Source organism: Pleurodeles waltl, chromosome 5 (genome assembly GCF_031143425.1).
Source record: "Pleurodeles waltl isolate 20211129_DDA chromosome 5, aPleWal1.hap1.20221129, whole genome shotgun sequence".
NCBI classification, from domain to species: domain Eukaryota; kingdom Metazoa; phylum Chordata; class Amphibia; order Caudata; family Salamandridae; genus Pleurodeles; species Pleurodeles waltl.
The window spans coordinates 195,638,295-195,655,771 of NC_090444.1; the positions used below are offsets into that span (position 1 = coordinate 195,638,295).

General features: G+C 41.2%; 1 protein-coding gene across 1 annotated transcript in view; it reads left to right on the top strand.

Moving 5' to 3' along the window:
• The window catches only part of USH2A (usherin), a 3,586,186-nt gene that overhangs the window by 1,402,614 nt on the left and 2,166,095 nt on the right, over positions 1-17,477 (top strand). The window contains exon 27 of the mRNA XM_069233891.1: positions 5,760-6,033. Coding sequence (XP_069089992.1) covers positions 5,760-6,033 — 274 coding nt within the window. The remainder of the gene's footprint in view (positions 1-5,759; positions 6,034-17,477) is intronic.

Below are 17,477 nucleotides of genomic sequence, written 5' to 3' on the forward strand. Positions count from 1 at the left end.
CTTCAAATGTGAAAACCATGTTTAAAATGCAATGTTTGGTTAAGGCCTACAAAATTATTTGGTACAGGTTAATAACATAATTTTTTATTCTTATAAAAGAGTATTTCCCTGTCGTCCTGGTTACTTTTTGTACCTTACTGCCTTGCCCCCATGGTCTCCCTATTTACACAAAACATTCCCACCTGTCTGTTATTCACCAGTGCTCTGCCCCTCCCTTTCCTACTGTCTGTAATTTTGTTGTTACATTTTTCAGAACACAGCGGCTAGGAAGTGCTACCAGGCCTGCACTTCAATTTTTGTGCTTCCATAGTTTTCTTTTATTTTTACTTTACTGTTCTAAAATACACAACAGCCATGGTAGAACATGGAAGTTAAACAGGCAAAATGGACAACACATGCACGTATATGACAGAGATTTTGGAATAGTTTCAATCATTCAAAAAGCCAATGTCCGAGTGCAAGGATTTTCAACTTTTCTGTCCTCAAAACATAGAAGAGTTCACACCTAGGCTTTTTTCAAGAAGCAAAGAAAATACTGTCCCTTTGTCAAAGTGTCTCCTTTCCCTTTTCAAATTTCTCTCCTTACAAACTTTACCATCTGACCACTTTTCATAACCTTTTTACTGCAGGGTTTAGCTTCATGCAGTCTGTTCAGCTAAGGGCTCCGATGCCATATTTTTGTAGCCTAGGATGCTGCTTCAATATGGAGTATTCTTTCTATAACAGTGAAGTGAATATCTTGCTAACCAATTGAGTCCATGAATGAAACATGGTTACTATATGTTCACTTCCAAGTAAATGTCATTGTTTTACTAAAGGACACATGCAGGTTATCTCCATTCTAACCCCAGTCTTAAGATCTGTAAGTACAGCCTTGACCTTGCAGTCCGGGGATATAAAATGGAAGCGTGTAGCCTGGCCCACAATGGAAATATGTGGTCTTGGGTTCCATCCTATGACTTAGAACTCTTATGGATTTGCAGTGAAATCTCCATTACTATCCATTGAAATCCACACTAATAGATAGTTTGAAGCTTAATAGAAAGACCGTCTGCGAAAATCTGCAAAACCCTTAATTGTTGGGCCCTCTTTATACTTTTGGGGCAGTTCATGTTTGAGCCTTCATACTTTGTTTCTATAAAAGATTTTCTACAAACTTTTCATTCTTTTTTTCATCATATTGGCGATTGTAAAGGTACCAGGAGTATGTGATTTACCCTGGAAGGCCATGAGAAAATAGCCAAAAAGTGGCTTAAGTATGACAGCATCACCTAGCCAGCTTCCAGAAACAGTGAAACCAATCTTTTTATCTTTTGTAAAAGGGAGCCAATATTTCCTATTTAGCGGCTCCTGCTTACTAGAAATGTGCTGGGAAAGAGGTGTGATAATCAAGGATGCACCATGAAGGTTATGCATTTCAGAAGGCTATGCAAAGATCAGAATTCAGCAAGGGGTCATTTGTATAGATCAACCAAGGTTTAAACCAGTTATTTTGTTTAAATAGGGCAAATGATGAATCTAACTAGCAAAAAGAGAAATGTAGGTAAGATCGACTTTTGTAGTGGTTTCCTTCCAACTTTGCACAATGGGTCTTCCTGTGCCCAAGGAAGACTACCAGTCTCAGACCTTTCAGAAAATGAGAGGCTCTAGTGAAGTCGATGATGGTGAGGCTTGCATGAATCCCGCCATTTTCTGTTACCCACAATGGAAAACTTAAGCTATGCTTCAAAAAAACAGAATATCTTAAAGGTTGTCTCATAGAAGGTTATTGATACTACCCAGCATTTCCATGCTCCCATCAATACCAGCATGTCCCTGATTGTATGGGTGAGCCAATTGTCAGGAATGGAAAGGCCCACACATGGCCTAAGTCATTCTTTCAAAAAGGCGTTTTTTGGGGATGTGGACAGCTGATGTATTTGGGCCTGGGTCTGATGGCAGTCAGGGTAGCCTATCAACCCCAGACATTTCTAAAATGGTGATAATTAAGAGAGTGAAGGATGTTGTGGCTTGCATGGATCCAGTTACTTTTTCCTGATACAGAATGTCATGCAAATATCAAACTTTGGGAGAATTCTCAGAATTTCCACACTTTTCAGTTCGGAAAATTTCTGGTTTCTACCATCCATCGTCTCTCCACTCAACAAAAACAGCACCTCACATGTGTGGATTGGCATATTAAATGGGACAAGAAAGACAGAGAAATGCAGCGTATAAACATCAAAATCATTGCTTTGAATTTGTATAAATTTTTGGTATGTGGGTGGCAGTGGTACTTAGGTCCATGTTTGCCAGTACTAAGAGGAATCTACCAACCCTAGATATCTCTGTAACCTGAACAGCTTGAGGATTCCAGCCTGGTTTGCATTAATCCCATTTCTTTTCATTGCATAGAATGGCATACAACCTTTGGCTGAAGTCATAGAATGTCCTCGTTTTCTGAGAATGAAGGCTCAGGAGTCTGCATTATTACATTTCACTCAACAAAACGGTACCCCACTTGTGAGGGGGGGAAGCTATGCCTCAGACTAGGAGAGGCCCAAAAACACAGTATAGAGCTCTCAACTATTTTACTTTCTCCTTGCATTGCTTCTTGTTATGTAGGTAGTTGCAATATTTGGGTCTGTGGTCGGCCGGTGTACAAGGATACCTACCAGCCATGTGCTTCTCTGAAACCTAGATATATTCGAAATCAGTGTAGTGTGGCTTATTCGGATCCCAGTATGTTTTCTTACGCAGACTGCCCTGCAAACCTGATACCTATATACCAAGCTAAAATTATTCAATTTCCTATTGATTTCCATGGCGGATTGCTGCCATATTTGGCCTGGGAACGATTAGGACCAGGGAAACCTTCCAATTCTATATATGTTTGAAAATTAGTGTGAACCCCTGAATGTGCATCTTGCAGCAATCATATTGCATTTTCTTACCCATAATGCCATAAAAATCTTTAAGTATTGGTGGGAAAAAAACTGACAACCTTATTTATAGTAGGGTGTCATATTTAATGAGCCTTCTCAGCAGAGCTTTTGTTCTCTCAGAGCAGGCCCATCACTGTCTTCCTTTTAAAACATAAGCTACCCTGGAGGCCTAGTATTGCAGCTTCTCTGTTAAATAGGATACAAAAGTGAGAAAGGGATTTAAGACAGTGCTGTAAGAAAACCCAGAAACCTAATAGTGCAACTCAAAGTAAAAACCAACAAATGCACCACCTGAGAATGGAATCAGGATTCTCAAAAAGGCTCAGAGTGATAAAACATACCTCTTTTCCAGTGACTAAATCTCAGATTTTCTCTGTACTACATTGGACAATCCCCATTTTAAAGCAAAACAAGGCAGGCAATAGTATGTCCTACCAAATGTTGTGCGTGGACTCCGGATGCCAGGTGATCCATCAGGTTGAAGTAGATGTACTCAGAGGTAGATGCACAGACCAGTCCCATGATTTCAAAATGTTCTGAAGCCTAGAGCCTCAGAAAAAAAAATCTTTAATAAATGAGGGACAACCACCAATGCCTCAGTTTCTGCTGCCAACTGTCAGAAATTGGGTTAATAATTTGGGTGGGTGTTTCACCCACCAATTGAAAAATACCATCTGGTTAGGCTGCTACATATTTCTAAGATTATCTCTGCCCAGCCTTTGGTAGCAATGGTGCAACCAGCAGGCAAGTTCCCAAATCAGTGTGTGTTTGATCCAACTGGTATGAGGCAGCATTAAAGTTAAGAATGGTATAAATATCCTAAACCAATTTAGAAAAACATAATAAGCAAAAATACACTTTATATAGATTATTTAAAATAAAACTTTTGTTCAAATACATTTTATTTGGCATTTTAGCATAGTAAAAAAACATAAGACAAATAAAACAAAGAGAAATAAAGATGAAAGTGAGTACAATTTGAACTGATGTGAAGGCCGCAAATGCATGTAATAAAGATGGCATAGATGATAAATGGCGCATTTAACTGTACCCAGGGCTAGCCAACCTTCCATGTAATTGACTTTAGGTAAACTGGTACAGGGTTCCAACACTAGGTCAATGCCAATGCCCCATCTGTTAAATTTTAGGCATAGGTGAGGAAAGGTATAGGCAGAGCATAGAAAAAAGATGGGAAGGTGAATGCAGCAGAAACTGACAGAAGGAGGCATAGCAGAATGGTGTGGTATCACCAGACATAAGGTTGGGATGGGAATATATTTATATATTGTGTAACAGAGCCATGTTTAATAGACTAAGGTGGGTCTGCGTTCTGGAAGCACTCATCTAATGTATTGCAGATGTGAGCTGAGGAGGACTATTTATCTTGCAGTGAGGCTGTGCGCCTCCTAAGTAGGCAAAATGGTGAAACACATGTGCAGAGGTTAAACAGGCCTCTAGAGCTCACGTTCATTCTATATGTTCATTACCTTAAATGGTCACCAGAAAAGAAAACTAGGAAAGGTAACCAGCTCTGCCTCACAGAATATGAGAGGTGATGGGCAACGTCTGTAGTTGCTCACACTAATATCCTCTATTGCTAGCAATTTGCCACATGCTCCTGTAACATCTCCAGGGTTGAGACATGCACCTCTGCCCTTGCTTCTTACTACATCCATGAATTCCAAAAGATTTCTTAGGCATGGAAAGTCACTCTTACAGCCCTCAGGTCTTTATGACAGGCTTCCACGCACCAGGTCTCTTTCCAAGGGCTCTCCCAAGGTTAAGTACCAAGTGGGCAACTGGGTCGTCTTGAAATCTATGATATGTTCTGCTTTCGATAGGAGTCAGCAGTCCTTCAGTATTCTTCCCTCTGGAATCTTTTCTTTCAATTGTTTCATGTAACACTGAAGCCCGAGTAACCAGACAAAATTACATTCAGATTTGTTTACCAGGGCTTAAAACTCATCAAGTTCGGCATGTTGCAAAAGAGGTTGCTGTCGTGAAAAGCCACATAAATCCAGAAACCTGCTGATTAATCATTGCATGCCCTTTCTGCAACACTAGCTTAATAAAGGCTCTTCAAAATCAGGAAATTATTGATTAATAAAAACACTGATATTTCAAGGCTAATGTCAAGAGGGAAGGAAAACATGTTTGTGACAGACAGATTGGTAATGATCCTCAGAATGAATGACAAGGTGAGAAGGCATAAGCAGACAGAAACATCCCACTGAGTTGGAGTGGAATGCAACAGTTGACCAAGCCATCACTCCGGGCTTTAGCTTTGTATGTACGTTTTAAACTGATGTTTCAGATGAAGGTGAATTTCTGTGAGCTCTCCATGAAAGTTGATTTACGGACATTTTAGAGGTTCGACCTTGCTGGTGTCTCTCAGAGCTAGTCCAACTTTGAATTGGCCAGTGGTGAGTCATCCTGCACTGTAACAAAAAATTGTGTGTGTCAAGGGAGTCAGAAGGCCAATCAACCTCGTCATGTTCTTCATGGAAAGTGTATACCTTTATTGGTCAAAAACTGATTATGCTTGATATCACACCACACTACACAAAAGTCAAATACGGCAATTAGTTTGTTCAAATCAGATTGTTTTAAGGGAAATGACACTATAAGTTAAGGCTGTGTATGTGCCTCTAACTACCTAGAAACCCAGATTTCCAGCGTTATACATCTGTAGAAATCAGAAATTGAAGAGGGAATGCGAAAAAGACAGAATTCTAGTAGCAAAGCATTTGAGCTATAATATTTTCCAGTGCAAAAATGGGTGTTTCAATTGATTTGGTTTTTTTTATGATTTGATTTATTTATCTTGACATTCAGGCTTTCCTTAGAGACGGAAATTTAAGCCTATTGGTGAGAACTGCATCCACCTTAACTCAAGTAGACCTCTGGCTGGGACTCTCCTACTGTGATGGAAGATGGAAGAAAGTCATTTTAAAGAGAAATGGGTCTTCCTTTTCAGCACGTTTAAATGACATGTATGAACAAGTACAGGATTCGAATGAAGAAGCTCTCATTGTAAATTCAGCTTTTTACATCGGAGGAATTCCAAATGAGCTGCAAGGCACTTTGAAGGAAACTGTGTTACCACAAGGTAAGATGGCCAATGGACATGTTTAAAATATGATCCATGTTTTATTTAATTTAAATAAATCTTATGTTAAATAGGATATAAACTACACTTACACAAAAACACACGTTTTATTAAAGTACAATCAAGTATAGATTTTTAGTTTTTCTATTTTTAATGCCCTCTTGCCCCCTTTCACTCTCCTGCAGCTATATATATATATCTATATATATATATATATATATATATATATATATATATATATATATATATATATTTATAGATATATATATACACAAATATATATATATACCAGTAAAATGGCTTTCTTGTCATACGATGTATTCACATAACCTGAAAGTATTAGGGGTTTACTTGCCTGAGGAGGTCCACAAGTCTGGGCATCCTCCAAGTAGGTTTAAAAAATAGACTTCCCAGAAATGTTGAAGGCTCACTCTGCCAACTAAAGGGCATGTAACGCACTTCAACTTGCTGTTCTAAGTGACAAATGATGGTCTGAGGCTAGCTTCCTGTGGGGCCCACATGATATTATCTGCTTGTCAGAAGTATGGTAACGAAATAGTTTCTATTGTATTTCTTAATGAAATAATTCTTATGACTGTTAGCTAAACACAGTGTCAAAATCACAGGCAAAACTCCTACTCTGATATCCATACCAATACAATCTCTCTCTTTATACACACAATTGGATTTATGAACCTCACAAATCACAGGGAACATAATCTATGCAGGAGAGAAATGTTTAATAAATGTTGGATTTTAAAAAGTATGACTGCTACTGGTCATGGTGAAGAATTACATGAGAAATGTAGCCCAAAATGCAACTGAACGGTGAGTGAAACTAAATAAATTATTGGTAATTTATTACCACACTTAACATGTGATTTGATTTTAATTAATGCTGGTTGATGTCTTGTGCCTATCAGGCCTATCTTTCTATGTGTGGAGTTCCCCGCCTGCAGAATCACCACAGTTGTAAACTTACTTTTTGCTTGTATCTTTGTGAATCAGGCACATGGTCTATGGGCCAAATATCTGTGTTGTTTGTTCAAATATGGTTTCTAGTAATTTCGGTAATTCCTGGTACATAGGATGGGAGTTATCAGACCAATTCAGGCCATCCAGGACCTCATTTAGTGTTTATAGTTGCCTTTCCCTGAACGCACAGCGCTAGCCCCCATGGGTACAATGAGGTGCGGTAGAAATATACTTGCCCTGTTTTGGGAGTAAGGGATTACGTGATATGACCTCCCACCTTGTGGATAATGGTGCAGGGAGTTAAAACAAGAAGGCCTACCTTGGGAGACAGATGGAAGGGTGGCTGCTTGAAGCCACAGGTGGCTCCTCGAATGCAATCAGGTAGATGGTTTTAGAGTTTGGAGGTCAATGGAGTAGGGGTCTGTGCTCATGCAGAATGAGGAACAGATGAACTTGCATTCTGGACAGACAGACAAGTATCCTCATTTATTACCAGCCGGGGAATAAAACAATTTATGTTCACTTGTGCCTTATAAAAAAGAGTAAAAGTGGAGAGGTCTTCGGACAGACTTTTAACAATCTAATCCAGAAGAGAAAAACATTGGTTCACTCGGTAATTAGCCCAGAAAATGACTCAGCTTTTTTTTGTGTCCATGTGCATGAGAATAGTTCTATAACCTTCAGTAGAGATAGTGGAGTGAGCATTACAGAGGGGCCCATCATCTAGAGGAATCACAGTTTTCTTCAATAAGTGGGGTTGGGGGGGAGGGTGTCAGGTCATCCCACAGAAGGTTGATAGCGTCTAATATTTAAATCCCTTTGTAGCTCTCTCATCATTAAGTGAGTCAGAAGAACAGAAAGCAAGGATCTATCTTGGGGTTAATGGTGACAGAATGGGCAGGACTCTCATTGCAGACCTATGCTCAGAAGATCTATGATAGATAAATTCAGCAATGTGCAAGCAAATAACTCAATCATGAAAGTTTGGATGTCTCAGACTTGGCAAATTGAACATTTGATCACCCTTAAGGTCTAGGATAGAAACTATGATGGCAAGGTCAGAGAAAGTGCAGGATGACAAGAGAAGTTAGAAAGGAAATGGTATTTCTAATGTGTCTGGGAAAAGGACATGTCCTAAATTTTCATTACTTGTGGGTACATTCTCATGAGAGGAGGCTTGCTAAATATTGTCATCGTCCAGGATATAGACCTCAAGATGAGGCATAATTTTGGATTCTTTTCTGTGACTTTTTTTCATAGAACATCGACTGAGGACATGGCCTCTGAGAGCAAGGAATACCAAGCAGAGGGGAATTTTAAAATGGCTAAGTTCAGTAAGGATTGGAAGCAGGATTTAATTTAATGGTTGCCTTGGCAAAACTATGCGTAGGAGAGTGAGGTAGTGAGTATGAGGAAAAAGTCCTAGTCAAATAACAGCAGCACCAAATATTAATAAAACAAACTCTCAGTATGAAATAATAGCACAGATTTCTGGCTTCACTTATTTTCTGCCTTCACTCAATTATGCTTGTTCTGAAGAAGACTTCTGATTGTGCTTCAGCTAAATAAGGCTTAAATAAGTTATGCTTTTTCATCCTCTTTCTATGTTTTATTTTTTTTAAATGATCATAAACGAATAAATTGGTAAAGTTTAAAGGTCCAATAATCTTTCTTCTGCCTCAAGGAAGAGATAGGCAATCAAGTAGCACTACACTTGGCTACACGAAAAGAACCACTACAAATTATTTATCATAGTGAGCTAATGGTCTGCCATAGAAATGTGACAAACCATGCTCATCTGTACTTAAAAACAGCTGCACCCCAAGACAAGGTGTCCATTGTTTTACATGATTATGAGAGACTCATGGTATCATGAACAGGAGGCAGTGAGGGACACGTAGTCTCCGGTACAGGTGCATGGCATAAAACAGATCCTAAAGTTGGATAGTTGAAGGGAGGCGTACATGAGTGATCACCCCAACATTCAGCGCAGAGCAGCATATACTGCAAGGTAGCAGGTGGGTGGCTGGGAGTCGAGCAGCAGAGGAAGTGAGCGGGAGACTGAAAAATATCACTGAAAAGGTGCTGCACTGGGGCAAAGGTCCACAAATACTGAAGAGGAATCTAATGAGATGCAGTGGAGGTAGCGGAGATGGGTTTGAAAGTGAAAGGTGTAAAGGGCAGAAGGGAAATAAAGTGATAAAAGTACTAAGTAGCAGGTAGGCAAGGATCCCAGGGAGTGAGTTTAGTGTTCAGTAAAAGGAAAATATCAAAGGGAGCATTAAGGGAGCATGGCCATAATATGAGGCAATGGAAGAGTAATTTGAAATTTAGAGTATGAACTTCTAGCAGTGCCATTAACAACAGTAAAGCGGATGTTGCTGGGATGCTGATGAATTCTATGGATGTGTCTAATGATAAAATCTATGTATTTCTTACTTTATTCGTGCTGCTTGAAGTAGGTATGCAGGGTAATTTGAATATTTTACCACCTACTGGTATTTCTTTGAAATAAAACCCTTGATTATTATTCACATCATAAGAAATGGTAATGTATTAAAATAACTGGCATTTTGGACACATCATAAGAAATGGTAATTTAATAAAATTGCTGGCCTTTTGGACAGAAGTATAGGATACAGATAAGAGTATACTCTGAAAAACCCTCACATGCATATCACTTTATAGTTGGTCGCAAAATATTATATGTCTCCTCGCAATGTCATAACTACACAACTAGATACACAAACGTTTTAGTGTGTCAAAGTTATTTCAGGTCCATTCATATATATTTTTTGTAAAAGTGATCATGTTTCAATAATGCAGTTTTAGTTGCCTCTGTACAAGTTATAAATGCAGACCTCAGCTGTTATATTTCTAAGATTTTACTACTTTCTTACTTTTGTCAGTTAAAGGAAAGTCACCTTTTCTGTTTGGTATCTGTTGGACCTGGTTCTTTATGTTGGATGATCCCCAGAATGTTAACTTGTGTTGCTGAACCAGTTTTTGTTGGCATTAGGACTATGTGTATTTTTTTCCTGCTGACCATTGGTAAAATGTTTGTGATCTCTCCCTAAAACATGATAGACATTGCATGTACCTGATTGGTGTATTTAATTTACTTGTAATAAAACTCTAGAAACTGGTACTACTTGTACCCAGGGCCTGTAAATTAAATGGTACTAATGAGTTGCAGGACTTATTGTGCCACCAACTAAAGTAGCCTTTTAAAACATGTCCCAGTCCTGCCACTGCAGCGTGTAGTGCAGTTTCAAACTGCCATTTCCACCTAGCAAAAACAACCTTTTACCAGGCCTACACATTTTTTAAAATTCGTAGTCGTCCCCTAAGGTAGTTTGTAAAGGCTCAGAGGGCAGGGCGCAATTTTATTTAAAAAAAACAACTGGGACATGTGTTTAAGTTGTACATGTTCTGGCAGTGAAAAACTCCTAAAGTTACTTTTCACTGTTGAAAGTCCTATCTCATCCATTGACAGACACTGGGTTACTTTATTGCATTATACAAGTGATAACATTGGATTGGGACCAGGTAGAAATATGCTGTGATAAGGTCAGTTTTTAAGTCACATTTCAGAAAATAAATTTTTAAGACAATTGCCATTTTCTTGTCCCAATCATCAGGCCTTCTGCCAGTGTCCAGGCTAATCAGAGTGACACTAAGGGAAGTCTTTTGTGAGATACAGGGACACAGCAAGCTGCAGAGTCCTCCCTGCAACTGCCCAGCTGCCCAGCTGCCCTGCTGCAACTGGACCTGCTTGGACCTGGAACTGGACCTGACTTAGCCTTGATGTCCTCTGCTGGAGTGAGTCCCTAATCCCCAAGAAGTGCTTCTCTAGGTCCTGGACCCTTGGCTGGAATCAGAGTGCACCCCTTCTCAAGAAAAGGTGAAAATCCTATAGTTTTAGCTCCTCATGAATGGGCTTATTCCCACCGAGACTCTACCACCCGCAACTGCCGCTAATGCAAATCACGGGTGAGATCAGCACTTTGCGTTATAATAACTGCCAGTGACGAACAGCAGCGCCAGAGCCACACTTTGCTCTACTGAAACGACAGCCTGCAGTGACCATCAATGTGAAGATACAGCAGTGACTGTCAATGACCCCGACTGGGTGTTCGTGATACAGTGACGAAAGCCCCTGACACTCTGCCTGATCTTTGCAATACAACAATGACCACCTGCAGTGATCTAGCTGCTCCTTGCACCCTTTCACCAGATCACAGTAAATGGGATCCGTGTCACTGCTCTAAAGGGATACCGGTGCCAGTTAGATCATACAGGTGGAAAGGAGGGTTTCCCCAAATGTGTAGGGTGACCCAGAACCAAGGGCTGAACTGTGTCTGCCCTGTGGCTCTGGTGTCATTGGAAAGGGTTAGGGTGGTGACTCAGAGGAGGGTCTAATGAAGTACTACCAGTGCTAGAAGAGTTGAGGGACGCGGCTGCCCAGGGCACCCTGAAAGCTGTGGTTTCTGGATGTACTACTACCAAAAGAAGAGTACAGAGGCCCAGGTGGAGAGTTTGGAGGTGGAAACAGCCCGCAGTGAGAAGACCACTGGATCAGGGGTTTGGCAGTTCTTACAGAAGAACATCCTAAAACTGACCTTGATGAGCCATTTCTGACCTGGACATGCTGCCTGCACTGACACAGAGACAGAGGATACGAGACCTGCACAATGTGGGCCACTGCATGACACAGACAGAGTGTGCCGCCCTTGAAGGGGGGGGGGTTTCCCCTGGAAGTCCTGTCTTTGCAGGCATCTGTTCAGCCTTTCAGGGTATAGACCTGGGGCTTAGTAGCCAATCTCAGGATATCAATCATGGACTAGTGGGAAGGAGAATGGAAGTATGATGCCTAACATGCAGGGCTGGTGCCCCCCACTCTGAGAAGCCATAGAAGTCAGAGAGCACTCAGAAGCAAGTAGAGAACTCCTTGCTAGACCCAAGGCTGGAATTGAGGCCTGCCAAAATCCCTGCTTTGAGCTCCACCTGGCAGTGGATGACCCAGGATGTGGCTTTTAATTCTGACAGCTGTAGGTGGCTTCTGTTGGTTGTTGTCTTTATGAGTACAGTTTTCCCTGGGTTGGGAACAGAAGTCTGACCCAATGGGTGGAATGGGCCACGTCACCTTGTTGGTCATGGTGATACTGCCTGCCTGTTGTGATGCATCTGAGAGCAGGTTAAGGCCAGGAGCTTCACTGATGGGGTCCACAAATGAGGAGATGGGTTCCCCATGGGCTAGTGTAGTAACACCGGAGAATAATTCCAGGGGATACATTTAGGCTTGGGTGGGCATAGAACTGACAAATGCTACAGCAAAAGAGGGCCATTGTCCACATTTTGTTGCATACATAGGGAACTTCATCAAGGTATTGATTTGTCTATCCTAGCTTTTTGCTGGAGTAGGAGTCATGTTGGACATGACCCATTTTGTAGTGTCACCCTGGAGACTTTTCGCCTTCTGTTGCTGAACCTGTTTTTGTTGGCATCAGTACTCTGTGCACCTTTTCCCTCCTAACCAGTCATAAAGTGTCTGTGCTCTCTCCCTAAAACATAGTGGAATTGGCATCAACCTGATTGGTATATTTAGTTTACTTGTAAGTCCATAGTAACTGGTGCTACATGGACCCAGAGCCTGTAAATTAAATGCTACTAGTGGGCCACAGCACTCATTTTGCCACCCACTGAAGTAGTGTTATACAACATGTCTCAGGCCACTGTAGCCTGTAGTCCAGTTTTAAACTGTGACTTTGACTTGGCAAAATAAACCTTTTGCCAGGCCAGAACCTTCCTTTTTAATACTTAAAAGCCACTCCTCAGGTGAGCCTAATGTCTCCAAGGGCAGGGTGCACTGTATTTAAAGAAAAAGGATGTGTACTTAAGCCTTAAATGTCCTGGCAGTGGAAAACTCCTAGTGTCGTTGTTCATGGTTGTAAGGCCTGGCTCTCCCTTTGACATATAATTGGCTACCTTATTACATTTAATGAGCGCTTAGTTTGGATTGGGAATAGATAGGGATAGGCTGCTTACATTAAGATGAATTCTAATTTAAACTCCCTTTAATGGAGAAATCAGGTTTAGTGTTACAATTCTGAAACATCTACTTTTAGAAAGTTGGCAGCATTTTATTGTCCTAACCATTTGTGCCTTCTCTAAGAGTCCCATGTTAAATGAGTCTGAATGTCTCTACTGCTGGGGTTCGTGCATTACTCCCAGATAGTACCACAAAGGGGACTTCTATCTGGGCAAAATGGGCCACCCCGGCAGGATGACTGGGAAGGGGATTTATCCAGCTTCACTTTCACTTCAAAGGGCTTTGCCTCCTACACACAAAAATGAACCTGACACCAGGCCTGCCTTCTCTTTTGTCAACCCAGGACAGTTTTGAGCCTAGACATGGGAAGAGAAAGAACGTTCCAGTATCAGATATGGGGGTAGGACAGGCTGGAACTAGGTGTAAATATTCAAACTCCAGAGCCTCTCATCAGAACCCTCTTGGACCTGTGAAAGTTACAGATGGAGGACTTCCCTGCTTCTTGTGAGACTGCCTTGCCTTCTGAAAAGGAAGACTGAACCTACTTACGTTCATCCCAGGGTAACCAAACTGACTCCAAAGGTCAGTTGTTTGACCTGTGTGCATTATAGAGACACAACAAGCTAAAGAGGCCTCCCTTCAACTCCCTAGCTGACCTGCTGCAAGTGACCTGCCTGAGCCTTGCCTGATCCCCCAAGAGGTGTATCCCAAGGTCCTGGACCCTTGGCTGGTATCAGAGTACATTCTTCTCTAGAAAGGTTGAATATCCTGGAGTTTTGGTTCCTCGTAACTGCAAGCAAGTTTGTTTGCACCAAAACTCTGCTACATACGATGACCGCCAACATGAAGCCCCAGTGAGACCTGCTGTTGGCTACAGTGACCACTAGCGACGGTCAGCAACGCAGGACCAGCACTTTGCTCTACAGCAGACACAGCCTGTGGTGACCAGCACCATGAAGCTACTGCAGTGACCATACATGACACCCTATCAGCTCTTCGCACCACAGAGACATAGACTCACAATGCCAGGCCTTCTCTTTGTACTGCAGCAAAGATGATCTGCAATGCTATACCTGCCTCTTGGGGCCTCCTCCACTGTGAATGGAATTCCTTGCTCTGATCTCAAAAGGTAACTCTTCAGTGGGACTAACTTGGTCCCTGTAACTGACCCACACTCCATTGCAGTCGGCCTCAACTTGAGACTTTCCCTGGTCTAACATGATCAGATGACCATGAGTGGCACTTTGTGCTTTTAAGCGCTAATTTTACTGAATGCTTTAAACTTGAATATAGCGGTTCTACTTGTTCGATTTTTGTTGTTCGGTTATTTTATTTATTAAAATGCACTCTATTTCTCTAAGGTGGTTTTGCATTTTTCTTGTGTTTTCACTTTATTTTTGTTTGCTGCATAAGTACTGTCCCGTAGGCTCTCATTATCGTAATGAGACTACTGGATTCAGGCGGCAGAATCACCTGAATTGTGGGGATGTGTATGTTTCTGTGAATATTGAAGACACAGCGTACTGCTTTGCCGGCAACTCTATCTGGCAGCAGCCTTGAGGAAAACACAAAGTGAAAAGAACGTCCTGTTAGGAACGTAATGCCTTCCTAAGTGAAAGAACAACTAGATAAAGAAAATAAAACAGCACTGCAAATGTGGCCTATGTTAGGAAAATAAAATGAACCTGAATAAAATGTAACTGGGCTAAAGTGCACACACAGCAGGCCTAGTTGCTAAAATAGTGTGTCTAAAAATATGGCTAAAATAGCTATATGACACCCCCTCCTTGCCGGTTCAAAGGTGGTAAAAGCCTAACATTAAAATAAAAGCAACTAAAAGCTATCCTTAAAAGCATACATAAATGTCAATAAAGACAAGTTAAAAGACACTTGAGCATGTGGAATATTTTGAAAAGGGGTAGTTTAAAACATCAGCAGTGGTGCCAATAAAACCGAATTTAAAAGTCAATGTAATTTTGAAAATCACCAATTATATCTGGGACAATTGAAGTCAGGAAATGTTCCACTTCGGCAGGTGCTAAAGTAGCCAAATCGTTGCCAAGGAAAACCAAGGAGCACTCATGTTCCAAAGTCTGAGCTACAGCTGAAGCAGCAGTATGCTGTGTTGTGCCCAATGTTGAGTTAAGAGCTACATGATCCACAAAGAGCAACTCATAAACAGCTTCCCATAGCAAATGCACCCTTAACGCGCATGTCTGGTAATGTGCCCGTAGCAAGAACATCAACAGATCAGCATCCAATGAAAGTACATGCTGCGCAGAAAGAAAACTGGTAGTGCACATTTGTAAAGACACCAAAGGCATTGAAACACGGCTCCAAAACCAGTCTGAATGACAGGGACCAGACAGACTCCAGTTCTTCCAAGAGTGGTCCTCCCAAATACTGCATCATGTGTTTACGACACAGTTAGCTGGTGGAAGTGCAAAAGTCCTCCTTGTTGTAAAGGGACTTCCAATGCAAATAAAAAATTTGCAACAACAAAATACCACCTATTATCGCCAAAGTAATCGGAAATCCCCCCAAAATACTCCAAAATATTGAGTGTATGTCTGAAGAAATTAAGCCAAGGATAGAGGAAAAGGTGTGAATGAAAACAGAACCAACAGCCTTAAAGAAATGTGCAATCCCAGTAGTACTGGATGCATAACTTTTCGTCCCACGAGTTCACCAAAGTGTCTCAGAAAGTTTTTATTTAAAATGGACTGTATTTTTGCAGATGACCTCACAACTTGAAGCACATAGGTCTCACATGCAGATGTAAGCACTACATGTTTTTGAAACAATAAAGCCTTGAATCTGCTCAACTTGTCAAAATACACATTTAAAGTAGCAATATGGGGCCAAATATCTGCTACTTTCGCCTGTTGTGTAGGAGGAAAAAGGACATTCCTGCAACAGGTGACAACTTGGGAGACCAAAACGACATAAGCTGTTACGGCTCGCTTTCCACAACAGTTCTCACTGTTGAGGAGCACATAGCTTCCATTCAAGAGCACCCGGAAAGCAGGCCTAATCATGGTGACTGGAACGCCCTTTAGTTAGCAAGCTAAGTTTGCTGCCAAAGCGTTCCATGCTCTATGCAAGGACAACTGCTTACAAACCATCATATAGCTCCAAGAAGTCTCACATTCACTATTGCTAAGAAAGGCTTCTTTCATGCCACTGAAATATTTGTACGAAAAAGGAAGCATTCACACTTTGTGTACGTAACTATCTCCTAAATTGGCAGAATAATAACCCCGCATATTAACTATTCAGCAGATGGTATTTCAGCCACAGTAAAAGGAAACCTTTCTAATTTCTCTATGTTTAGCACGACATAAGTTGCTTCCTCCTTAGCCATTGTTTGTTGTTGTTGCTTTAAACTGAATTTTGAAAATATGTCCCATGCACTAATGTGTTGCCAGGGAAAGCGCCCTGCTTTCAATGTTTGTAGTGCCCAAACTAAGTGCAAAATGGACCTTAGTTGGCTCTGTCCATGTTGTAAAGGTGACATGTTGCTTTGCACTATGTCTATTGTTGAAGAAACAATGTTGTTTAAAGTGTATATATTGTTGGACAAGGTGTTAATCTCATTATCTACAATGGCTAATGCTTTCTGTAAGTTTTTCTGATCAATTTGCCTTAACTGGGCAGCAGCTTTTTGTTGGGAAAGTTTCCAAATTTCATTATATACTGCATATAAGAAAGCGCTTTATGCGTTGTCTTCTGTTGCCTAACAGGAAGTCCTGCAAATCTGTATCTTTATACAGGAGACTGAAGTGTTCTTTAACAGCATCTAGTGAGGAACTTTTTAACCACTGCTGGCATAATTTCCCTACACTGTATGTTGTTACTAGACCAGAATGTTCTGGTCACAGAAGAAGTTGATGGTACTAATAAAAGATAATTTTCCACCCATCCGCAAGCTCGGAAAGGTGTCAGCGTTGCTGCCTAAAACCTGTAGAGCAATATCCTGGTCTATAGTGAGAAGGATTTGGGCACTACCCAGGAGTCGTCTAGGTCTGCTGTGCAGGATCAGGCATATGGTGTAGCTTGACATTGTCGATGGAGACAAAGAGATATTTTTTAGAACCAGGCAGGGGTGGTAGAATGACAGTTCTGGTACCATGTATTCCCAGGACTGGAACCGGCACATGATAGGAAGGACCAACCCCTTTTTCATAGCAATCTTTTCACACACTAGATCCCCAACTTTAGGAATCCAGCCGGTAGATGTTATTGGTGCATCCCTTATTCCCTAGGAGGTCGCACTGGCAGATGCGTTGTTGTCACAGAACTGTTGTAAGTCCTGCAAGACAGTGAAATGTTCATTTATGTCAAAAGGTTTACCTGCCGTTTCCTCACCAGGACCATCAAGATCTGGAACATACATTTGTGTTCTGAACAGGCATTC